A 26,441-nucleotide genomic window follows, 5' to 3' on the forward strand; every position below is an offset into this window, starting at 1 on the left:
ATGTAAGAAAAGTGAAAGATTACTATAAGATTAGATGTTAAGGAGATGGGGGTATGATCTGGAACATATTGGGGATGGAAAAGGATGAAGCATGAGCCTATAGATTCTAAGGGGTTTGTAGAGAAAATGAAGTGACTTTGGAAACTTGTATGGTGTGTTCTGGTGATAGTAATTTGCATTGTAGGGTTGGTAAATCATGCTGAAAGATTAGAATAGAAAGTGATTGATTATTTAAATTTGGATAGTATTGAAATCACATTTTTATTTGGAAGGGCATCAAATTCACTTGATTGTTTTTTTATCAAGAAAAAATTTTGAACATTCACCGTAATTTTTTTTTATCTTGCATATTATTATTACTATTTCGGTTTGGGGAGCACACATGGATGTGTTCAGGGAATACTTCTGGCTCTGTGCTCAGGGATCACTCCTGGCAGGGCTCAAAGGACCATACAGGGTACCGGGAATCAAATCCGAGTTAGCAGTATGCCAGACAAGCACCTGCCCTCTGTACTGTCACCCCTATCTTGCATATTATTAATATGCTAAATTACCTCTGATATATGTCCACTTTCTAAGTCCTCGTTACAGTTAATATGATGTGAGTCAGGATAGATCTTTTCATTAAGTAAGTTCTTTTAATAGGTGGCACGATTGGATTTGGGAAAAATATGCTCTTACCCTAGAGTAATATTTCAATAACTAGCAGTAACCTGACTATAGAGCTCCACATCATCTTTCGAATTTTAATTAGCAAAGTCATGAGCATAGTAGATTGGGAGAAAGAAATACATTATATTCACCAACCCAGTGAAGGGAAGAAATAATTGGAGAGCTATACTGGGCATAAGCTACATGGCATGGAAAACTAAGAAATCTATCCTATAATGTCTGTAAATTTAGAAGTACTTGTTTTATTTGAAATAGAAGTTTATGAAAATTGATATTTTTGTAACATTACTGAATTATCCTAAGAGTTTCAAGTTTGTTGTTGACTTTTAATAAGTAGGCATTCATTGTATCTTGAATGAACTAAAAACTTAGTTGAAATTGAAAAGGGGAAAAATGTAAAAGAAGGAAGAACTTAAAGGTTAGAAAGGCAAAGGGCATAAAATAGCAATTTCACATTTCTCAAAGAGTCACTAAGATCATGGTAAATGCCATTTACTTAAGCTAGTATTGATCAAAGGAGTAAGGCCAGATTTTATTTAACAACTAAGGAACATAGGATCATAGGTTATGAAGCCACCAGTATCTTGATAAAAGATTATTTAACTATTATTGCTAAGAAATAAGATCTAATCTAAACTCCACTTGACGGATTTAAAGCCAGCATGTATGAGAGCCATCTCCATTTAGAGATAAACATTAGATTAGTTTATGATAGTTTTTTATCCTTACCTTTTCATTCTACTGATAAAAAAATTGTTTTTTTAACAGAAACCTACTTCTAATTATAATTAATTCATAGTGGTAGTAGATCTTAGAAGTTTTCTACTGTACCTTAATGAGTAAATCTGTGTGTTAACTCCTATCGTATTTATGATGATATGAATGTGTTGTTTACCATTCGATGTACAGGTGTTGATTACTCCCATTTCAGAGATTTAAATCTTTTTATGACATTAAAATTAGGGACATCCTATTGATTTATTAATTAGGTCCATGTATGTTCAGAAATGTTGCCCAATTTGCAATGTCCTAAATCTTATAACATTAGCCACTTTAAAAATATGGCAACAGCACATTGTCTGTCTTTCTTTTGTTCATTCGTTCCTTCTTTCTCTTTTTTTCTCTCTTTCTCACTCTTTCTTCATTCTTTCCCTCCCTCTCCCTCCCTTCTTTCTTTCTTTCTTTCTTTCTTTCTTTCTTTCTTTCTTCCTTTCTTTCTCTCCTTCCTTCCTTCCATCCTTCCTCCCTCCCTCCCTCCCTCCCTCCCTCCCTTCCTTCCTTCCTTCCTTCCTTCATTCCTTCCTTCCTTCCTTCCTTCCTCCCTTGCTCCCTCCTTCCCTCTCTCTCTCCTCCCTTCCTTCTTTACATCCATATGGTTTGTCCCTGAAGATCCTCCTCTTTATCAGCTGAGCTTTCCTACATCCCTACAAGACCATTATGGTGACTTTTGCCTCTTACTTTATTACAAATTTAGGATTTCCAGCCAGGGCCTATTTTCTAATCATACTTACTATAATAGGCTCATGTTCCATTTCTGCCCTTGGTTCTCTATTCACAGTCACTTCAAGTGGTACTGGGGATAGGACTGGTACAGGGCTGACTCCGATGCTTAGCATGTTGGTGTGGACCTCACAGTGCAGTGGTTGAGCGCCACTAGAACTATATCTGCTGTGTGTCAAGTGTGTAAACTCAGGGTGTGGCATGAGATGATGTTGGGTATCAAACTCAGGGACTAGAACATTCCACGCATGTCCCTTGGAGACACATCCCAGCCCTCCAGCCATTCTTACTCACTGACTTGTCAGCTGTTTCTGTTTTCTGTTCCCGGACTCTTGTTCCCTCTGCCATCTGCTGTTGTGAAAGTTTGTCCAATTCGTCACTTTTCTGTCCTCCTTAACCTGTCAGCAGGATCTAACATTGCCACTCATGATCTTCCCTCCGTACCATTGGTATACCGCTGCTTCTCATTACCTCTCTTCCAACTTTGCTGTTGCTTCCGGGGTTCAATTTCCTGATGCCCACCCGGGAAATTCTCAGTACTGGTGTTTTTCATTGGTGCTCACCTGTGCAGTTTATTTTCTCCTAATACAACACGCTCACTAGGAAATCTCATCAGTGCAGTGGTTTCTCAAAGACCAGCCTTGATGATTCCCGGGTCATTACTTCCAGCCTAGAACTCTTAAGTTTTTACTGGTCATCATGCTTGACGTGACTCCCAGAGTATTGATAATGAGCTTTGTGTCTGCAGGATTAGCGTATGAACTATGACTGTGCCAGCAGAGGTGCAGAGTATTGACTACCAGTTCTCATCTAAGACACATGCTATTTTCTTTCAATAGTTTAGAAATCTCAGGTTAAACAAAGAACATATATGAATGTGGGGCATATCTGTTTTTTTTTTTTGTTTATAGGCCATGTAAAACAAGCCTTTTTTAGTTTTAGGCAAAGAATGGGATTGTTTTTAGCTGTTATTATTAAAGTCTCCAGAATCCTTAAATTTCTTGCTCAAGAAAAATCTGGATTTGAATAAGCATAATGGTAAAAATTTTACCATTGATGCAGAAATACCCTGTGTACTAGACTATCACCATAAACAAAGGGAGTTATTACTATTTTGCCCTGCTTTTTTTTCTGCCAATTACTGACAAAAAGTGTAAAAGAATAAATGGATCATATCTGCATTCCCAGGAAGTACTTAGATGTTGATTGTTCATAGTTTTTAAGAAATGAGATATGCAAATAATAATTCATATCATTTGACTTAAAAAATTTTGATATATTTGCTGGATCTAAGACTTCTTGAAAACTACATATTTTTATGCAGCTGTGATCTCAGTGTTGGAATTGGCATCTGCTATGGTGATATCTTCTGTTTGGACTAAAATTTATAACTAGAAAATAGAATTTAAATTTTCCTTAAGCCTAGTTTTAAAAATTGTCCTCTTCTATAATTCAATTAAATAAGCTATCTAAAAGAATAAGATGAAAAGATTGTCTTATCCTGTGCTCAGAAAAGTCCATGAAAATGCACATTACCTACTTTGTTTTATTAAAATGAACACTGTTCAATTCTACATGACAACTGTTATCAGTGTATCTTGTCTGCACGGCAAAACCTGGTAAGCTACCCGTGATGTATTCAATATGCCAAACACAGTAACAACAAGTCTCACAATGTTACTGGGCCCACTCGAGCAAATCAATGAACAATGGGAGGACAGTGACACTGACAGTGACAGTGACAGAATTTAATTTTATGAAAGAGGGGTTCTTGATTGTAGAACAGTGATTGGCTTTCCAAAATATCAGTGTCAGCCCTGTTTTTCCAAAGAAGAAGCTTTCTACATATAGTCTTAAAAATGCACTTTTGGGTTGGACATGAAAGTGGACAGTGCATTTGCCTTGCACAGGGCTGACCTGGGTTTGATCTCTGATATTCTGTATGGTTCCCGAATCTTCCAGGAATGATCCCTGAGCACAGAGCCAGGAGTAAGCCCAGAGCACCCAGCAGCCGGGTGTAACCGCCCCCGCCTCCCCCGCCAAAGAATAAGCACACTTCTGGGCTAGGGACATAAGTAGTAAAATATAGGTGAAATAGACGTCTTGAATTTGACCCCAGGAAGCACTTGATGGCTCCGGCGACTCCCCCCAACCAAGCACTGCCAAGTGTGTTCCCTAGCCAACAACCATTTTTCTGAGGATTTGGATGAATAACTAGCTTCCATGTTATAGAAATTAAAATACTAAGGCTTTGAAGATGATACTTGTGAGTATCATCTTCACAGGAAAGGTTTAGAATTATTATATAACAGTAGGACTAAGAAGGGTGTCAGGCCAGCAAAGAGAAACCCACATTTTTTGTCTCTTGATTGAGAAAAAGGCACATTTGTCTTCTTTCAAGGTGACCTTGCTTAAACCCTGCACTATATGTGTTACCTTAAGTTTATGTGATGCAGATTCATCTCCTCATCTCTCTAGCCTGTTCACAAGTCTGCTTTGGAATAGAAAATTGCAAATCGATGACATTTTTTTCTGGAAGATTCTGATAGCCACATACTTTGATGTAGCAAAACATCAAACTCTTCCTTCTGCATATTTTAAAAATTATTTTATTTATTTATTTATTTATTTTTGCTTTTTGGCTCACAGCCAGCGATGGATGCTCAGAGGTTCTCCTGGCTCTGCACTCAGAAATTACTCCTGGTGGTGCTTGAGGGACCTAATGGGATGCTGGGGATCGAACCTGGGTCGGCCACATGCAAGGCAAATGCCCTACCTATTGTACTATCACTCCAGCCCGTTCTTCATATTTTTTTCAAAATCACATTTAGGGATCAAAACAACTGAGACCCCCAAGAATAATTTTTCACTATCATTTTTAAGAGAGGAAAAGAAAATATACTCTTCATAATGAGTGATACCCTAGATCACCCCATCATTCAAAGCCCTGATCATATGCAAGGTCTCCATTTATAAAGGTTAAATCTAATGAGAGATTTGCCTTCTTTAAGCACTTTGTATAAGTTCGATGTTCAACGGGGCCTTATATTGAAAGAAAGGTAAGGTTTCATTGGATTTAAAGGCTGAGCTTCTGCGTGCCTGGATTGCTCGCTTTTCAAAAATATTTGTGCCCTGTCGAGGTCAGCTGGAGATGGAGTTTTCTGTGACTTTGGATTGTTGACCTGGAGGACATTTGAGTAATGGAATGGGCTTTGGCCGAGTTCCACTGTTTTCTGCTTGAGGAGGGCGGCGCTGACGTTGTTTAGAAAGGAACAACTAGTTTGAAGTCGTTTGAAGCCTGGCTGCACCTTCATTCCATGCCTTTGCTTTATTGCTTCAGAGAATTCTAAGCTGCAGCATCCATAAATATGTCTCACACAGCTTGTAGTGACGCATATTTAAATGATTTTGCATCTAAACAAATGCCTTCACTCTTGCCTAGTGTGTAAAATTTGAATGACATTTTTGTTCTGCTGGAAAGAAACAGACATTTTCATTATAAAATTCAGTCAAGCAGAAAAGTAGCAAAGCGAGCAGAAATTTTCATTTACATCTATGATTGAAGTTGCAGTTATAAAAGAAAATTACTATGTTCCAGAATAGCCTCTTTCTTATTCTGTTTTATGACACAGGGGGATTGTGTCAATACAGAAATAGTTCTTTAGTGCTTAGGTTATTGAGAAAGGCTCCGATCAATAATCCTGAATTGTGCATTTCTTTTAACTGATCTTATATTTTTCTAAAGTTTTCTTGAATTATCTTTAAACAGATTCAAGTATCCCTTTTAATACTTAAATCCATTATATATTCATTATAATGTGGGTTTTATGTTCTGGTACCATAGAGATTCACATTAATTTATTAGCTTTTACTTGTCAGTATCAGAAGGTAGAAGGTATAGACAGATAATTCATTTGAGCTAGACCTAAAAGCCATCATAAGACGTTGGATTAGAGGTGTGGGATCAGAATTTTCCAGGGGGAATTTTCTGTTAAATAGTTCATGGTTTACCTTTCGGAGGCCTTAACTGTAATTATTTCCCACCTTGAACCCTCTTCCTTAGAAGTCCTGATTTCCAATTAATTCAGTTCTCACAGGAGTGATAAGCCTTGGCAAATTGGTTAACAATAATGAAACTAAGCCTTGTTTACAAATCTGAGTGGCAAGATCTAAGTCCACAGAGGAGCAGTAAGAGAGGGAGACACTCATTTAGCTGGGATCCATTCCCATCACAAAGGGTACATGATTTTTGAAACACCACTCAAAGTGCAACTGGGTAAATTTAAAAGCATTTTTATTAAAGAGCTTGATGAGTAAGGTATATTCACTATGATTTTTTATCCTATTTGAGAGTATGTCTTTATTCCCAAGACAGTAAAATGTATAGCATAATCCCTTTTTCTCTGCTTCCCAGAGCCTTGATAACTTATGAGTAATGTTGGATACTAGTCAAAGATTGTGCTAGTTCTGAATCTTATGTTCAAATTATTCCCCGCCTAGCTCTTCTGCTGAATAACTTGTTCTTTTATTTTCTTCTTCATTCTGTTTCTTTATTGACTTCGCTCTCAACTCGCATCTTTGGAGACATTCTTATTTTCTGCTAAGTTTTGAGTTTTGAAATAGGAGGGGTTTTGCTTAGGAAATGGTTTATTGGAGTTGAGAATTTTGAAATAATTTTATGTATGTGGTGATGTGGGGTCCAGTTTCAGGAGTAATGGAGTGTAAAAGTGAAGTAGATATGCAGCCTATCAGGATAGGAACTTGACTCAGTTGTAAACATTTCCTGAGAATAGATGGCAGAGTGAGAGAAGATTGCATTTTGCAGCCCACCAGGATTTATTTAGTAGGCTCCTGTACTTGGGGCTTCTCCAAGATGGTTATTCTTTCCTTTCTTTTGCATTTGCATAAGAAATATTTTGACCCACTGCTTATTATTCTTTGGTAGAGTTCCAAGATTTGATGGTCAGTTGGTAGCTTGATTCTAGTGCATTTGCCGGAAGCAGTGCCCTTGAAGTTAGTCCTCAGCAGACAACTGGATGTGTCCACCAAGGGATGACTTTGAGAGGAAAAGAGGTTGTTGGTTCCTGGGGCGCAGATGATGTATCTGAGTGAGAAAGCACACACAGGGGGTCAAAGAAATACTTGTTTTGGAATAGTGTTTTTAAAAAGATGAGTCAAATACCAAAGGAGAGTAGAAACAAGGGTCAAGAGGACTGATCCCTGATTGGAAGCTTGCCACAAATGTGGCCAGGAGCGGGGTTAGGACAGAGAAGGGACCACTAGGACAATGGTGGTTGGAAATGATCACTCTGGACAAGACTGAGTGCTGAAAGAAGATAAAAGGATAAACATCATAACCTTTCGGTACCTGCATTTGCAAACTATAATGCCCAAAAAGAGGGAGAGAGAAACAGGCTCTCTCTGTATGTGTGTGTGTGTGTGTGTGTGTGTATGTGTGTGTGTGTGTGTGTGTGTGTTTTGAGAGGAGTGGGGGTGAGGGATACTGGGGACATTGGTGGTGAGAAATGTGCACTGGTGAAGAATCGAGTCTATGGTGATTCAGTAGGAAGGAAAGAAGGGAGAGAGGGAGGAAGGAGGGAGGGACGGAGGGCGAGAGGGTCAGAGAGAAGAGAAAAACAATTAGGATATGATTGAGAATGGCAGAACAGCTGCTGTCTAGGTTGGGAGAGAGGCAGAGAGAATTGAAGGGAGAGGGAATATGGGAGAGGAAGTGGATGTGAACCTCAGGGCTAAAAGAGACTAAGGAACAGGTTGCTTTTGACCTTGAAAGGATCGCTTCCAGATTGTGGGAGTAAGGCCGAATAGGAATGAGGTGGAACGAACAAATGAAGGGCTTGAAATGAACCGTCCACCAGTTGGTTGGGAAGTGTATCTGGAAAAGGCCTTTTCCTGTCTTGGTTGGCGCTCCTACCTCACACTGGCTCCTGAGTCTGCTGTGGGACGGGGGGGGGAGAGAACAAAAACACTTGGAGTATTTTTGCCTCTGTGTATAATTTAAGGTTTTCGTAATAACTGGTGGTTCTTCTGCCTCACCATGCATCCATCTGATTGGTATTTTGTTAGCAATTATGCGGCCTTTTAAAAGACCCAGAAATAGCCCTAATTAATTGCGTCTTTAAAATCTATCAGGTTGTGAATTTTTAATAGTCAGGAAGAAAGAGAAGTGTTCGGTGAAATTCTCCTGATAATCAACTTATATCTTCAAGCGACACTTTCCCCCCCTCAAAAAAAAAAAGAGCAAAGTACACAACAGTCGAGCAGGATATTGCTCTAATACCTGCCTTCCTTCACATCTGAAGCAGGCTAAAGATAACTAGGTTCAGGGCTAAAGGACAACTGCTTGTATTTCTGTTTCTAGAATCGATCCTAGAAATTAAAAAATTCAGAAATACAGATGATAAAATGAAAGTGGCAAAAAATAAAATGGGAGAAGAACAACAGTTTACAGATAAGAATCACTAGTGGTAACAAATTGAATTTTCTTTCTTTCTTTTTTTTAGATACTTCTATTTTTATATTTTTATATATTTTTATATTTATATATTTTTATATTTGCTTTTGGGTCATACGTGGCAATGCTCAGGACTTACTCCTGGCTCTGCGCTCAGGAATCATTCCTGGTGGTGCTCAGTGAACCTATGGGATTCTGGGGATCGAATGCAGGTTGACGGCGTGCAAGGCAAATGCTCTACCCACTGTTCTATCACTTCGGCCCACAAATTGAATTTTCATGGTAGTTCTCAGTGTCAAAGTGTTTCCTTTTGTATTTTGGATTCTGATTCCCTCTCCTTTAGTTTCAGCCAGTTCCGAGCCAGCTCTTCACTCCTTGGAACACATTCCTCATCTCTAGAATCTGAGTCATTATTGCCCAGCAATAATGAAGTTTATCTTCAGCAGATAACTAGAAGTCTTAGTAGTCTATGAGCACTTTTAAACCAAGCATGTGCCATGAGTGTGAAAATTAGCACATGTCAGGGTTAGTCTGGTGGGGGGAAGGGGAAGAATGTAGAATGTTGTAGGAAGTTGTTTAATTTAAGTTGAAATGATAACATTTAGGATATATTGGGTTAAAATCTATTACTGAAATCAATTACCTATTTCTTTTCACCCTTTTTTTGGGCAGGTAGGGCAGGGAGAGTCACACCCACAGTGCTCAGGACTTGTTCCTGGCTCTGTGCTCAGGAATCACTCCTGATGTTACAGTGACAGGGATCAAACCTAGGTTAACAAGTACAAGGCAAGAGCCCTAACCACTGTACCACCTCTCTGGCCCTTCATTTTACTTCTGAAACTAAGTGTGGGGCTCTGTCTTATGACCCACTCTATAATTCTGATGGACAGGGTTGTGCTTTGGGGCAAGACTGTGTCTGAATTCTTCTGTATTCTAAATGGAACAGGGTACAAACAGATATTCAGTAATACTGAATGATGGCAGTGATGATCTCTTGGAAACACAAACATAATTGCACCAGCTTTTAATTGGTATTCCTCATCCTGGTCCTCATCCCACTTGGACCCCTTTGACCTGGAGGCATCATTAACTTCACCTTTTAATGTGTGGCAGCCACTCCCTCCATGAGCTATACACTGCTCTTTCTCTCCTCAGGCCTCAGATTAAGAAGTTTTCCTTCCCCCATTTTGTGTCTTTTAAGATTAAAGCAACACAGGATGAAAAAGGAGTAACTTGACTCTTCAGGATATGTGCAAAGCCTCCATCCTTCATAGATGCCAGCATGACAGATGGAGCAGAGGGGCAGAAGTTTATGGAAAGAACACGAAGGATGAGAATGTTTAATCTCTCTCTCTCTCTCTAAGGGACAAACTTGTACCACTTACAAAAGAGACAAAGGCCGTTTTCTTCCACTTCTGTGGCAGCACCTAGAGTAGTCAGAATCGGAAACAGTGGAATGGTGGTTTCAGGGAACAGGGGAAGAGGGAAAGACATCATGAATGCGTGAAGAGTTTTGATTCTTCTTTTTTGTTTTTTCCTTTTTGGGTCACACCCAGCGATACACAGGGGTTATTCCTGGCCCTGCACTCAGAAATTACTCCTGGCGGTGCTTGGGGGACCATATGGAATGCTGGGGATTGAACCCAGGTCAACTGCATTCAAGGCAAACACCCTATCCGCTGTGCTGTCACTCCAGCCTGAGTTTGGATTCTTCATGAGGACAAAAGTTCTGGAACTGAGCTACTTGCTAGTGTGGCTAATCCTTGACACTACTGCACAATGCCCTCCAAAGGGTGCCGCGGTAAAGCTTAGGATCAATGCATTTTACTATCACTCAAGAGAGAATGGCAGGTCATTGTCAAAAGTTTTATAATGCAATAGCCAGTAACTTAAAAAAAATAGCTCAATAAGATGAGTTCTAAAGGATTATCCTAAGTAGACCCTTGTCACCCGCAGGAACAGCTGCGTCACCTGGGAGCTTGTTAGAAAGGCAGACTCTGTCCCACCCTAAACTTGCCCAATCAGGAGCTGCCTTTTAATAAGATCCCCAGGTGACAGGTTAAAGCTACAGCAGCATGGCTCTAAGTATCCTTTCTCCAAGTGTGGTCCGTGAACCATTTGAATGAGCATTCCTCCGGGGAGTGCTGTTTTCAGTCCTCCCAGAACACACAGGTCAGGACCAGTTGGGGCTACGGGCAGGATGATTGTGATCTACCTGCTGAACCCACAATCCCAGGTGACTCAGTGCATTCGAACTTTTGAAGCCTTTAACCTGGAAGGAGTTAACCATCATTCATTTCATAACTCTAGCCTTTCGCTGATAGGGAAATTGTTGCAAGGACTAGTAATTTAAAAAGCACCCACTGTGGATAATGTGCAAAACAAGGAATAATAAACAGTGCAAAGGTGCAGCAGGAAAAGCACCTCTTGACCTAACAAGCCTTGGGTTGGTGAGCAAAGAAACCATGATTCAGGATTTGCAAGCTATTGTAACACTATCGTGACAACTCCTTCTGGTCACTGTTGTGGTCAGAGCAGTAAGTAGTAGGAAGGGTCAGGGCCCAGAAAGGAGGCTGCAATATTTGGAAAAACTGAGGGCTCTCACTTGTGAAGTGGAACTGCATCCTATCTATGATCAGTTTTGTTGATTGTTCTAAGACAGGGTTGAATTGGAAAGGAATAAACTTTGTTGTTGATATATCCGTGACAGTTCTGAAGATTTTGAACTTATTGAAAGGATTTAAATGTCATGCATGTAGAAATCATGGAATTTTGCTATGAACCTCTAAAAGACAAAGTTCTGTTCTATGTCGTCCATAGAAAAGAAGCCCAGATTACCAAGTTCATTCAATCATAGTCCTCCCTGGCTAAAATAATCTTATGAGCATTCTTTTAAAGACAGGAGTGTCAAGCTAGAGCTATAGTACAGCCAGTAAGGTGTTTGCCTTGCGCACAGCTGTTCCAGGTTCAATACCTGACATCCCATATGGTCCTGTGAGCCCTCCTGGAATGATCCCTGAGCTCACAGCCAGAAGTAAAACCTTATCACGGCTGATGTGACCCCAAAACAAAACAAAACAAAAAATAAGAATGTTGATGCAGAAGAAAATAGATATATCCTTATTAAAAACCATATTTAAGTGAATCACATAGAGCATTAATTTTAGGTGTTCAACATAAGTGGTTTGTATATCTTGTGACATAATCACATGGACTCATAAAATTTTATTGTGATGGAAACAATATCTCTTCTGTTACAAACTTTAAATACATATACCCTTATATGAACTTTTGGAATCTTCACAGTTTTCTTCAATTTTCAGTTTTAGATTTATGGAGAGATTGAGAGAATCCTGCAAAGTCCCTTATACCTCTTGACCATCTTCCCCAGTTATTAACATCTTACAGGAATGATGTAGATGTATTACAATGAATCACCCATTTTTACTTTGGTGAAGGTGGGTATGGGTGGGGGCCACACCCAGCAGGGCTCAGGGCCCATGCCTGGTATTGCTTAGAGATAGGTGTTCCCAGAATTCCAACAGGACCCTAACCTTTGTACTGTGTCTCCTGCTTAAAATGTAATATTTTGGGTCTGGAGTGACAGCACAGCAGATAGGGCGTTTGCCTTGCACGGGTTTAATTCCCAGCATCCCATATGGTCCCCTGAGCACGCCAGGAGTGATTCTTGAGTGCAAATCCAGGAGTAACCCCTAAGCATCACCGGGTGTGACCCAAAAAGCAAAGATAAAATAAAATAAAATATAACATTGTTTACAAAGTACATGTTTTACTGGTGGGTTTTTAGATTTTAGCTCTTGTCCTTTGTTCTTAGATCAGGAAACCACATGACAGTTGTCTTGAGTCTTCCTAGCTTCCTTGGCAGCGTCATTCTCTCATACTTTCATTGTTTCTCATGTCCTTGACCCATTTGGAGGAGGACTGGTCAAGTATTTTGTAGCAGGCTTCTCTGTGGAGATTTTCTGTCATGCTGGGGTCATGAATATTTGGAAGGAAGGACCACAGTGACAACACGTCCTTTTCCTTTCATCCTGGGCACATACTGTCAGTGTGATAAGGCACTGCTAATGTTTGTTCACCTTGATCTCCTAGCTGGGCCAGTGCTTGTCAGTGCCTCTACTATAAAGCACTACCCAGTAGATATTGTTTTCTTTGGAAGGAAGTTGCTAACGCACAGCTTATATGTAGAGAGTGGAGAATTCAACTTCAGTTTCTTGTGGGTAGAGAATGTATACAAATCATTTATTAGTCTTCCGCATTTGAGATTACTTCTCTTCCCTCTCCCCCTATTCATTTGTTCTGTCAGGGTCTTCTATGTTTATTTGATATTTTGTATTATAATCAAGTGCTAAATTCTCATTGTTTCAGCTCAACTAATTAGCCACTTTCTTGGTTGCCTCTTGGGCTCATTTGACCAAACCTCATTTTTATCTCTACAGAATGTTCTAGCTTCATCTCAGATATTTTCAGTCTCAATTCTAGAATAGTCTACTTTTTCTAAAGAGCACTGGTTTCTTTTACTGCAGAAAAAGGCTGGAAACTAAGTGTTGGCCCCTAGATATGCCCATTTCTATTGGAATGTCTTTGCTGCTAGGCCCTGTCAGCTGACAGAGAAAGACAATATATCTGCCTGCTACACACGCTCCCTTGGAATTTTGCCTCTCTGTATTTTTCTACTCCACCATCTGCTCTACATTAAGCTAAATATAAGTTCGTTCTGATGCCTTTCACCTGAATATATTACCACCTTTCCTTTCTCTTCTATAAATTTCACCCCGACAGTGAGAAATTGGCTCCCAACACCCACTTATGTAATTTTTCAGTTTCTTTTATTGGGGGGGACACCTCTAGCAGTGTTCAGGAACTACTCCTGACTCTGTGCTCAAGGATCACTCCTGGCATTGCTCAGAGCACAGTAGTGCCTGGGATTGAATTTTGGTCAGCTACATGCAAAGTAATAACCTTAACCCTTCTCTCTAGCCCTTAAATGTTCAGTTTCTGTATTTTTGTAACAGTAATACAACATTATTAACTTGTACCTATATAAGGCTACAGAATTTTTAGCAGATGTTGATTTTCCCTAGTTTTTCACATATGTCCTTTACACTGTTTATTTTTAATTTTTTTGTTGTTGTCATTTGGGAGGTTCTAGCCAGCTGTACTCAGGACTTACTGTTGTTTCTGCACTCTGGGATCACTCCTGGCAGGGCTTGGAGGACCATGTGTGGAATGGGGACTGAACCCATGTCAGCAATATGCAAGGCATGCGCCTTGCCCACTGTATTTTCTCTCTGATGTTTGAAAGTGCTCACAGGCTGCTGTGACTTCCAGTTGTCTGCTGAAGACAAACTTCACTCTTGCTGGGCAATAATGACTCAGAGGTTGGGCTGGGCACTCTTTCTATTCTCTGCCATTCATGTATATTGTAGAATTGGCTCTACTTCCTTGAATAATCAGAGAATTTAGAAGAAACTTGTCCTTATTACTCCCCCCCTCCCCAATTCCCCATTTGCCTACCTCTTAATCCATTTCATTTCCATCATTTGGCAAAAGTTCAGATCATAAGAATGCCATCAATCAGTTCTTCCTCTTACTGGTAAAAGTCACAGGGAAATGTTCACAGTGACAACCATCACTTAAAAGAGACCTAATTTCCCCTCCTGTCCTCTTTGAGAACCAGTAAGCTACACTCTGAGACAAGCCTGTAATTTTTTTTTTATCGCATGGAAAGTTTGTTCAGAGGTATTTTGACCACTTCTGAAAATATTTGTCTTTCGCCTCAAATGCCTCCCAGAAAAGTTTCCCAACTTTTCCTATGTGTTAACATAGGAAAGTTACAAAATATCAGTACATAATGAGCAAATTGAAGGGGGAAATTGGCTGAGAAGTTAAGAGTCTGGAATGGTCAAGTCAAAAAATTGCCAAAGTAATCAACATTTGTCTCTAGTTTTCATTTGACTGTGAACTGCTGTGGTAGGGCCGGTTGATAAACTCATCAATCCTGAATAGTGTGCATGACTGAGTAATCTACAGTGGGGAGAAAGGACTTAGGGCTCCTGGTTCTATCTTTTTTCTGTCTGTATCAGTATGATGCATCTTAAAGCTACTCAAAAAGAAACAGATGCGTTTTGGCCTTCTTTGTTCTATAGCCCTGTTTTGAGCCTTTAGATTCTATGTTCAGATTTATCCAGAATCATATTATTTCTCACTATCCCTACTGCTATCATTCTGGTCCAGGCCAGCCTCATCTTCTCCCTGGATCATTGCAACAGTTCCTCCTTACCTGATCTTCTTTCTTTGAGTCTTGATCCTAAGGGCAGGCAAGAATCGTCACTTAGAGACCAGAGAGATAGTACAGTGGATAAGGCAATTAATTGCCTTGCATGTGGCTGACCTGGGTTCGATCCCTGGCACTTCATTTGTCTCCGCTTAGCTCTCCAGGAGTGATCCCTGAGTATAAAACCAAGAGTAAACTCTGAGCATAGCCAGGTGTGGCCCAAAAACTAACCCTTTCAAAATAGAGAAGAACCACTCACATAGAATTTGGGCTATGCTAAAAACCCCTGTTCACTGTGCTCTTCGACTCAACCACTGGCCTCAGTCATTCCCTGGATATTCTAATCTTGCGTTCCGTGAACTCACCATGCGTGCTTCTGCCTTAGCACCTTTGTTCCTGGTTTCCTGGGCCGCCTACACTCCTCCCATCCGATGTCTTGCCTGGTCTGCTTCCTCCTCTGTTAATTCTTCACTCAGATGAAGAATTTATTTAGGGACTGAGCCCTGCCCTCATCCCTCTACTGAAAATTCTACTAGAAAGCAATCCTTATCCTTTTCTCTGCTTGATCTCCATAAATTTCATTGTCATCTGACATTCTATTTTTTGAAATCCCTTCTTAGTAGAATCTTGTTTAGTTCCATGGCTTTTGTTCACTTCTGTAGTCTCAGCTCTGAGATAAAAATAGAGGGTAAGTAGGTGAAGAGTTAGTGTGTGGATGCCTGTGACAGGCATAGGGAGAGCATTTAAGAAATGCGGTCGGACGGCTAGAGCGATAGTACAGTACTTTGTCTTCACGGAAGCAATATACACGTGCCTTTACCCGTATGGCTGTAACTGGATGAAGAGCTGGTGATCAGCAATAAATGAAGAATAAGATTACTAGGACTGGGGATGGAGTGATAGTACAGCGAGTAAGGCATTTGCCTTGCACACGGCCAACCCAGGTTTGATCCCCAGTATCCCATATCGTCCCCTGAGAACCACCAGGAGTAATTCCTGAGTGCAGAGCCAGGAGTAAGCATTGCCGGGTGTGACCCAAAAAGGAAAAAAAAAAGATTACTAGGATTTTGTTTAATATGAGAAGCAATACTGGTGGATGAATGGATACAGGAAAAACTTTCCTAGTGAAAGCTGAGTACTTTATGATTATGCACTCAGTTAATTATCTCAGCTCTGCCCTCAACTACATGTGATCTGGGTTGGATGTGAAACTGCTCTGCACCATCTCTTCAAAGGTGAGATCACTCTGCTGCAACGAGTGGTACTTGGACCCAGTGAGCTGATGCCTCAGAGGCAGTGACTGGTACAGGCTTTACAATGGTACAACTTTCTCCATCTTGCTTTAGACCATCCAGTGTAGCCCAAGGAACAAATCAAGGACTTTGTTTTTTTTTCCCATTGTGTGATATATTGCTAGAACATTCTGTCAGATCCTCTCCTGAATCTTTAATTCTTGAGAGACAGGGAAGAATGGGCACTTTCTGGACTAATATTCCAAAGACCTCAGACATTTTCGGCCCTTATATTTTCATGATTCCTGCTGCGTCACTAGGTCCTCTTGCATTCATAGAGACATTCTTTTCTTTTTTTCTTTTTAAATTTTACCATGAGATCACCATGAGATACAGTTGCAGACTTACAAATTTTCATGATTACGTTTCAATCAAACCCATCCCTCCACCAGTGGAGAAAACACTACCAATGTTCCCATTGTCTCTCCCGTCACCCCCCTTTCCCCTCCCCCTGCCTCTGTGACATTTCCCCCCGCCTCTCTCTCTCTTCTTTTGAGTGTTATGGTTTGCAATAGAGGCACTAAGCAGCCATCAGGTTTGGTCCATAGTCTACTTTCAGCACGCATCTACCATCACGAGCAATCCCTCCAACCATCATTTACTTAGTGGTCTCATAGAGACATTCTTTATTCATCTAATATTTATAAAGAATCTATGTATGACTCTGGACTGTTTATCGGTGTATTCAATTCTACTCTGATCTTCAAAAATTAAGTAGTGTCAGTTTTGAGAAAGTTTGCTCCTTCCTCCACCACCCTTCCCCCAGTGCCATGTTTCCACAATATCTGTGGTGTTGACTCGTAGTACCTCATTAACTTGTTTCTGAAATTAAGACTTCTAGAGTCTTCCTTTAATCACCTATTTTTCAGAAAAGCAACATAGAACAATTTTTAGGGCAGGAAAGACAGTCCTGTGCTAGGGTTCTGACTCATGTGTGCTTGACCCAGGTTGGATCCCGGGTACCACATCTCCTAAACATCGCCACGTGTAGTCCAGGAGTACTGTAGTAGTACTGATGGCGCTTAACACCATAGGGCTCAAGCAGCACTGCATCCTCTGGCACTAGCACTGTACCACCGTCAAGTTGGCTAAGTATTTCCAAGCATGACCCTGCAGATGCTCTGAACACCTCTTATAAGATTTCCATCCCACCCTCCAAAATCTTAAGTTTCAGTAACCATTGAAAGGAACGCAAAGCCAGAAGTATGACTCTGAGGTTAGTTGCTTTGTTGTGTAAAGCCCTGAGTTTGGTTTGTGCCCCAACAATGCCCAGTAGCCACCACCCAGAGTTAGGGGGAAAGAAAAACATGAATGCAAAATCCAGCATACTAAGGATGTCAGTACAGAAAGGTAGAACCACCGGCTCCCCAATGTTGTCATTGAGTATCTGCAACAGCAGTGTTCTTGTGTCTTGTGTGAGTGAAATGACCCCATTGCGTTCTTAGGCCATAGTCTGGGCAGGTGATCTGTGTGATGCGATGCATTCCCCTCTGTTTATATGGTTTGTTGGCTAACTCAAGTGTAGTTTTATTGTTGTGCTTACTGACCACTTTGTACATGATAATATGAAAGGATTTTATTGTCTATGAAAGTGAGTCTACTTTTTTTTTAAGCCCAGGGGGATTGCCAACTAAACCTTTTTGCCTCAAGTTTAAACGACAGTGAGTTGAGTTACTTCTCTTGGAGAGAAAGTCTGGAGAACTCATTTTCAGGCCAGTTCTACTGCCAGCTGGCCCAGTGGATAAGTCACTTGACCTGGGTCCTTTTCCTCCCATTTGCAGATGGAGGTAATTTGAGCTGGCCTGTCCTCTCAGAGACCACCAGGGAATGGTGGATAGAGACCAGCAGATTCCCACTTGAATTCAGCATCATTGCTCACTTTGCCTCAGCAACATTTTAGCCAAGATTGCATTAGGCTTGAAAATTCCCTTTTGGTTTTGATGAGCGAATATGTTGTGTGTATCATATAAATTGTGAATTTTTAAAATAGGAGACCAGGTTGTGTGATTATTAATAAACATACAGTGTATACCAATGTATGCATCCACTAGGATTTAGATGGTGCCACATTTTATAAAATTTGATATAAACAGTAACAGTTTGTCTCATTATGATGCTTTATTTTGCGCTTTGGTGTCTTTCACTGGAGTTCTGTTAAGATTTTGTTTTTTTACTTCATAGAGATCAAACCAAATAAACAGAAGACTTATTTTAAAAACAAAAGTGCACTTGATACTCTGGAAACTCTAGATACATACTGGCAGTCATTTTAAAATTAATTTTACTTTCAGAGCAATTTTGGGTTTGCAATAAAATTGAATGGAATGTATACAGCCCCCATATATTTCCTGTCCTATCGTAGATATTTTTTAATCCTTTTAGAATTAAAAAGGGCTAAAGCAAACTGTTAAGCTAAGCAAGTTTCTGAGAAAGGATTCATTTGTTAGTCCTGTTTAATTCTTACTAGAATGCTTTGAACAGATTCTTTGTGGCTCAATTGCTTAAGATCTCTGTTGTGTAACATTCCAGTACGTTTCATCAGTTTTGAAAGTAGTATAAGTGGATCTGTAAAACCACAGTTTGTTGCTAAATTTTATTTTAATATCAGAGTACAATGAGTTTTTCATTTTGCCATTAGCCCGCAGGCTTATCAGATAACCGATATTAATCCTTTTAAAAAGCACTGGGGAAGGCACATATGTTTCTTGGCTACCGAAATATTAGAAACCTAAGAGCATCTTTCTAATGTCAAATGAAATGTCATTTTGAAAGTTAAAATTTTTCCTTTTATAAATGATTAGGAGAATGAGACCCATCATTGTTACTGGTATTTGGCATATTTGGTAGGCCACGGGGAGTTTGCCAGACTCTGCCCTGTGGGCAGGCTACATTCGACAGCCTGCAAGTTTGTCCAAAGTAGGAATGAGATAATAAGATGTCGCGCGGCTGCGAATGCAGCCCTGAATAGAGCCCTGAAATATAATCTCAGGGCTAGGATGAAAGAGACGTTACTGGGGCCTGCTCGAGGCAATCGACGATTAACAGGATGATGAAATGAAAAAAATGAAAATGAAATAAATGATTAGGGCTGGAGCAATAGCACAGCGGGTAGGGCGTTTGCCTTGCACGCGGCCAACATGGCCGACCCAAGTTCGATTCCTCCGTCCCTCTCGGAGAGCCCGGCAAGCTACCGAGAGTATTCGATATGCCAGACACAGTAACAACAAAGTCTCCAATGGAGACGTTACTGGGCCCGCTCGAGCAAATCGATGATCAACGGGAGGGCCTTTACCTTACCTTTACCTTTGATAAACAGGAGATTTTGTGAACACACACATGTACACACACACATGCACACATACACGACTTTGACTTGGAGCAATAGCACAGCAGGTAGGGCATTTGCCGTGCACGTGGCTGACCCGGGTTTGATTCCTCCATCCCTCTTGGAGAGCCTGGCAAGCTGCTGAGAATATCCCACTCGCACGGCAGAGCCTGGCAAGATTCCCGTGGCATATTCGAAATGCCAAACAAGTAACAACAAGTCTCACAATGGAGACGTTACTGGTGCCTGCTCGAGCAAATCAATGAACAACGGGAGGACAGTGCAGACATTGCTAGTCCTCAAGGGCCAGGGATAACTCAAAGTGGACAGAGTATATGCTTTGCAAGTACAAGGCCCCACATTACATCCCTAGTACCTCCATCCCCAGAAATACCCTAATTTATCATTGAGATTTAAAATACCAATACAAAGTTCCATAGACAAGCAACAATGAAGGGAATTCATAACCTTGAAACCAGTTTTACAAGAAGCATTAAAGGAGCTTCTTTAAAAAATAAAACTCAGAAACATGCATAACGTCTATAAAATGGTGACAACACATTCCTTCATCTCAATAATCACACTTAGTGTCAATGGGCTGAACTCTTGAATCAAGAGACGCAGAGTGGTAGGAGGGATCAGAAAGTAAACCCAGCTGTCTGCTGCCTACAGAAGACACATCTGAAAAATCAGGGTAAACAGATTCATATTAAAGGTTGGAAAACAGCCTTACATGCAAACAAGTCCCCTAAATGTCTGAGTAGCCATACTGATACCAAACAACAAAAACTTAAACATTTAAGAGACTTTAAGGAATTGGAATTGTTATTTCTCCATGATCAAGGGTTCAATATATATCAAGAAGAACTCACTCCTAAACATATGCAAGCCTAATGTTATACCATTAAATTATTTTAAATAATAACAGAACTGGAGGAAGATATTGACAGCAACACAATGGTAGTAGGAAACCTTATTTTAATTTTTTTAATATAATTCCCTTTGGGAGGGTTGCTTTTTGGGTCATACCCAGCAGTTCTCAGGGGTTACCCTTCACTCTGCAATCACGAATTACTCCTGGTGGTGCTTAGGGGACCATAAGAAATGCCAGGGATAGAACCTGGGTGAACTGCATGCAAAGCAAACATCCTACCCACTTTACTATTGCTCTTGCCCCAGTCATAGGGAACTTTAACCCCTGTTTGTCACTACTGGATAGAATAACTAGGGAAAAATTCAACGGGGAAACACTGGCCTTGAAGGGAGAAATAGAGCAGTTGGGGCTAGCAGGGCCCTTCATCCCCACCCCCAAAGTTGAGAACACATTTTTCTCCAGTGCACATGAAACATTATTCAAGTAGACCACATGCTGGGCCACAAAGTGTATCTCCATAAAATGAAGAAGATAAAAATCATATCCGCGATTCTCTGAGACCACTGTGCTTTCAGAATTTCAGTACTTGGGAAATCACAAGCAAAACAGTGATATAATTTCAAACACTTAGAGATTAAACAAAATAAATAAAAGGGAATTTTCTGAATTAAAAAAATTAAAGATCTTCAAAAGGAAAATCTCTTAAAAAAATAAAAATACATGGTAAGGGAGCAACAAATGCCAAAGGCAGCAGAATTGGACGGTTGGTCCAGAGAACTGAGCTTTTGCTAGGAATGTTGGGAAGGAGGGAAGCAGTTACACTGTTGGTATGCGGGTTGGTGAGATGATACACGTATGAAATTATCATTAACAGTATTGTAAATCATGGTGCCACAGTAAAAATGGAGGGTGGGGGGAATTAAGCTCAAGAGTTTGTTTTGTTTCACAATACAATTATTCTTTCATTCATGATAGAGTGTGAGTTTGCATAGAACTTTTTGTAATGTATATACTGTAATACCAGCAATAGAATTAAAATAGTTTGCACAGTATACATTTGAATTATACTCTCACTCTCTCTCTGTCTCGCCCCATGTTTTGCTTATGTAAGCATGAAATCACATGTGCATAGATAGATGTTTTGTTTGCTTAGTAAGTAGAAAAATGATAATACTTCTATTGATTTACAAATAATTTTGTCCAGTACAGAGTGGTAAGCAACTCCTTGTATGTGATATCTTCAAATGATTGCCTAGACATTTTCCGTCTGAATTTCACCCTTGCTGCAATTGAATGGCAGTTGATTCCCTAACTGACCCCTTTTTCTCCCGATTCACTTTGAGAGATTCCTGTTAATTAAATAAAATTTCACTTAAAACATCATTAATCCAAGGATATGACTCTGAGTAGAACACAACCTTTGCATTATGAAACCCTGGCTTTAATCCCCAGCACCAAAAAAGTAAAACAATCACTTAGGTAGGAAGTATTCAACCTGTAAGGTTAAAGTGGGAAGAGACTGAATGAAGGCAAGCCTCAGCATTAGAAAGGTCATGGGCCAGAGTGACAGGCCAGCAGGTGCGACACTTGCCTTGTATCCAGCCAACCATAGTGCAATCTCCATCACCCCATATGGTTCACTAAGCCTCAACAGGAGTAATCCCTGAGTAACAGCCAGGAGTAAGCCCTGAGCACTCCCTGGTAGAGTCCAAAAACCAAAATGAACATTATAAAGGTCCTGGGAGCTTTTAATTCACCATTTAAAAAAATTGACTGAGTTCTCTGTAGTATCTTTTCTTTACTACCGTCTTTGAAGACCACTTTGATGTAAGTAGACTGACGTGAGCATTTTCCTTCCTTGCAGTTGGCGAGTTTGTAAGCGATGCCCTTCTCGTTCCTGACAAGTGCAAATTCTTACACCAGGAGAGGATGGATGTTTGTGAAACCCACCTTCACTGGCACGCTGTCGCCAAAGAGGTACCAGTCCACACGTTCTTTCTTTTACAACAGCGGGTTTCTTAGGTACCGTGAATGGAGCTCAGTGGTAGAAGCATGCTTTACAAACATTAGACCCTGGGTTTGGTCCCTGGAACATTCTCCTTGTTAAAGTAAATGATAATTTCCTATGGACATTTGTAATGTTATTTTAGAGGGCTTTTTATTTTTTAAGATAAGAGCTAGCTTGGTAATTAGTTCTCTCTCTCTTTTTAATTACAAAAATAATCAAATTCCAGAGTATCTTTGAGTCAAAATATGACCTGTTACAGATCCATTGTTTCTGCGATGTTTATGAATTAAAATCTAGGATATTTAAAAAATTTCTTTAATAGAAGTTGCATTGGTTTATAAGACTATGTGCATGTTTTAGGGAAGCAGTTCACAACTCTTCTAAAATGCCACAATCTTCAAAAAATTTTCAGTTGAGGTTTTGTAGATTTCCATAACTATATATGTTTTCGGGATACAAGTTCACACTCTGAAGGCAAGTTGTCAGTTTCCATTGCCTTTGACAATTCGTTATTTTTCTACAGTGTTACTTTTTATCCTGTAGATGAGTGAAATCATTTTGTAAAGCATATAATTTGAGCCCAACCACCCATCTGATAAACTTAACTTTTCCAAAAGAATTTTTTATTCATTTCTAAGAAAAAAAATGTCTAATTCCTATAAAGAAAAAAATTTACTTTATATTTTTGTTGTTTACATATATTTGTTGAATCTTTGTTCTGTCACCAGTGAATGCTTTCTGTGTTAATAATCAGATGTTAATCTAGATTATAATAGTTTAATAATTTAACATCTGATTATATATATTATGCATGCCAGAGCCTGGCAAGCTCCCCGTGGCATATTTAATATGCCAAAAACAGTAACAAGTCTCACAATGGAGACGTTACTGGTGCCTGCTCGAGCAAATAGATGAACAATGGGCTGACAGTGCTACAGTGCTATAAGTAAAGTAAAGGCCCTCCCGTTGATCATTGATTTGCTCGAGCGGGCCCAGTAACATCTCCATTGGAGACTTTGTTGTTACTGTGTTTGGCATATCGAATACGTCACAGGGAGCTTGCCAGGCTCTGCCGTGCGGGCGAGATACTCTCTGTAGCTTGCCGGGCTCTCCAAGAGGGGCGGAGGAATCGAACTCGGGTCGGCCATGTTGGCTGCGTGCAAGGCAAACGCCCTACCACTGTGCTATCGCTCTGCCCCTACAGTGCTATATATATTATATATAAGAATTTAACATCTGATTATTAGTAATCCGATATTAATCTAGATTATTTTAATGTACATTTTTAAATTCCAAGGAAGCAAAAAAATGTTAAAAGAAAAATCTCAAATGAATCTGGGTTTTGGTTTATAACAGAAAATAATTAACTTTTTCCACAGTATCATTATTTTGGAAGTGAGCCAAGAGAGTTAGAATTTCTAGAATAAGAAAGATCCAAGTGAGAGCCATTTCCGTCTGAAATGGAGGTGGAAGTTCATTGGGATTACACAGAGCTTGACAGCTTCCTGCTGTGTTGACACAGCCAGTAAACATTGATTCTCTACGATCTGTTCACCAGTTAGGCTTTTTTACACCTAATTTCCCAGTTTCCACAACATGTCTTTAATAAAAATAACAATAACATTGCATAAATATATAATAATGTGTATTTATCAAATAATAAAGTAAAAAACCATAGGGCCAAATTAGCGAGAGAGAGAGAGAGAGAGAGAGAAAAGAAAGAAATCCCTCTGATGTAAGAAAATTCATTCAAAGGGCCAACAATGCTTTTCATTATAAAAATGGTCTGGGTTGGAGAAATAGTATACTGTGTGAGGTGCTTGCCTTGTGCATTCCTGACCCAAGTTTGATCCCCAGCATCCCATATAGTCCTGTGAGTACTGGCAGGAATAGTAATTCCTGAGTACAGATCCAGGAATGACCTCAGAGCATCACCAGGTGTGACCCAAAAACTTGAAAAAAAAAAAGCTTGTTGCTGATATTGGGTCTGCATGTCGATGTCTGTCCTGGGAATTTTCTTAGAATAAATGCATCTACTACAATAGCAGTTGCACATAGCATAGCTAATGCTATGTGCAAATGCTATTGTAGCATTTGGAGCAAGAGCACAGCGGGTAGGGTGTTTGCCTTGTACGTGGCCAACCCGGGTTCGATTCCTAACATCCCATATGGCCCCCCGAGCACCTCCAGGAGTAATTCCTGAGCGCATGAGTCAGGAGTAACCCCTGTGCATCGCTGGGTGTGACCCCCCCCCCCCCAGAAAAAAGCATCTACTCTGTCACCTTCATGGTTTTCTCCTTCCCCTTTGTAGACCTGTAGTAAGAAGAGTACCAACTTGCATGACTTTGGCATGTTGCTGCCCTGTGGAATCGACAAGTTCCGAGGGGTGGAGTTTGTGTGTTGTCCACTGGCAGAGGAGACGGACAATATTGACTCAGCAGATGCAGAAGAGGATGACTCGGATGTCTGGTGGGGTGGAGCCGATACAGACTACACAGATGGCAGGTAAAGGGTCCTTTGTGTTTACTCTATCTTTAGATGCCCAGATATCTCACTTGTCACTTCGTTTTTCTTTTTTAAGATTTTTTTTATTGAATCACTGTTAGATAGACCCTTACAAAACTGTTCATGATTAGGTTTCGGTCAGACAGTGTTCCACACCCATCCCTCCACCAGTGTACATTTTCCAGCACCAGGAACATGTAACTTTCTTCTATAAATGTTTCCCTCTGTTTGTCATTAAAGTATCTCTGCCTATTCCTATGGAAGTTTTCTTTGATGGAAAAAAAGCTTCAGCCATGACATTTTGTTAATATTATGGCCCATGATTGGTATATAGTGGATCAGCCATCAGTAAATTAATCTGTCAATCTCAAGATTTTTATGTCAATCTCAAGACTTGGGATCGAAATTCCACTGGTATTACAATAGGTCATTGGTAGTTCTAACAGAATTGAAATCTGAGTGAGTGATATGGTATTCTGATTTAGTCTAAAATTTAGCAATTTTTAAACATCAGCTGGGGAATATCTTATTAGTCATTAGCCAAATATTAATTTTTGTTGAGAGAGATTTGCTTTGGCTAGTGAATTGGTTTTTGTGAGGCATGTCTTATTTTGTCTGAGTTTTTGCCTTTTGTCTTTTCTTTGTGAATGTTGGATGCATTCATAAATGTTTGCTAAAATTGTTTAACTGCTTTTGGATTCATAATTAAAGATATTTTTACCTTTTTCTTTGGAATATTTCTTAACTCACTGTCTAATTATCATTTTAAATTCTAATTAGAAGCAAACATATATTCAGATAAAAAAATTATAAAACCAGACTCTTTGGGCTAGCAAGGCCTTCTGATTCAGTCACCAATTTTATATTCTATCCTTCCTCAAAAGCTGGTACTGGTTATAACACTTCTTTTGAAGAATTCTTTCAGAGTTCCAAATGAAACATTAAATATGAGTTGTAAGATTTTAGTCGTTTTCTGATTTTGTATGTATTCAGGCATAGAGTTTTTATAATATATAAAACAGTTTTTACAATGTAAAACGTGAATTTCCAAATATATAACTGTATACACAGGAACTATAGTTGTCACCTTTCAGTAAATAATGCTAGACCTCTATTTAGTGGCTATTGCTCAGTTTTGAATCAGTTTTATTAGGACTCTTTGTTACTTTAGCTCTTTGTATTCACTTTTGGACAAGCTTAGAAAAACTGTTCAGTAAAGCTAGGTTCACAATGCTAAACAAACAAGTAAGAAAGAACAAAGAAATAGCAGGGAGACAACAGTTTGCTCACAGAGTTGTGTTTGCAAAAGTTTCAAAGTAAGTAGTACAAACTCTCCCACCTTCCCCCAGGCAGAAAAAGTCAGCGAAAGCAAGATTTGCCAATTGGAAAGCTTCAGAGCTATTTTTCTATGGAATTTATTAGTAGGGTTCTAGGCAGTGGGTGTTTTCTGTGGAATTTATTAATTGGATTCTGCACCTGTGGTCCAGGTGCCAGA

At 39.8% G+C, this 26,441-nt stretch overlaps 1 protein-coding gene across 4 annotated transcripts in view; it reads left to right on the plus strand.

Annotated features, from left to right (window-relative positions):
- APP (amyloid beta precursor protein) overlaps positions 1-26,441 on the plus strand; it is a 281,027-nt gene that overhangs the window by 94,649 nt on the left and 159,937 nt on the right. For all 4 annotated transcript variants that reach the window (XM_056109208.1, XM_056109209.1, XM_056109211.1 and 1 more), the window contains exons 4-5: positions 22,298-22,410; positions 24,753-24,946. In XM_056109208.1, coding sequence (XP_055965183.1) covers positions 22,298-22,410; positions 24,753-24,946 — 307 coding nt within the window. The remainder of the gene's footprint in view (positions 1-22,297; positions 22,411-24,752; positions 24,947-26,441) is intronic.

This window comes from Sorex fumeus, unplaced genomic scaffold, assembly GCF_029834395.1.
Source record: "Sorex fumeus unplaced genomic scaffold, SorFum_2.1 ptg000265l, whole genome shotgun sequence".
Lineage (NCBI taxonomy): Eukaryota > Metazoa > Chordata > Mammalia > Eulipotyphla > Soricidae > Sorex > Sorex fumeus.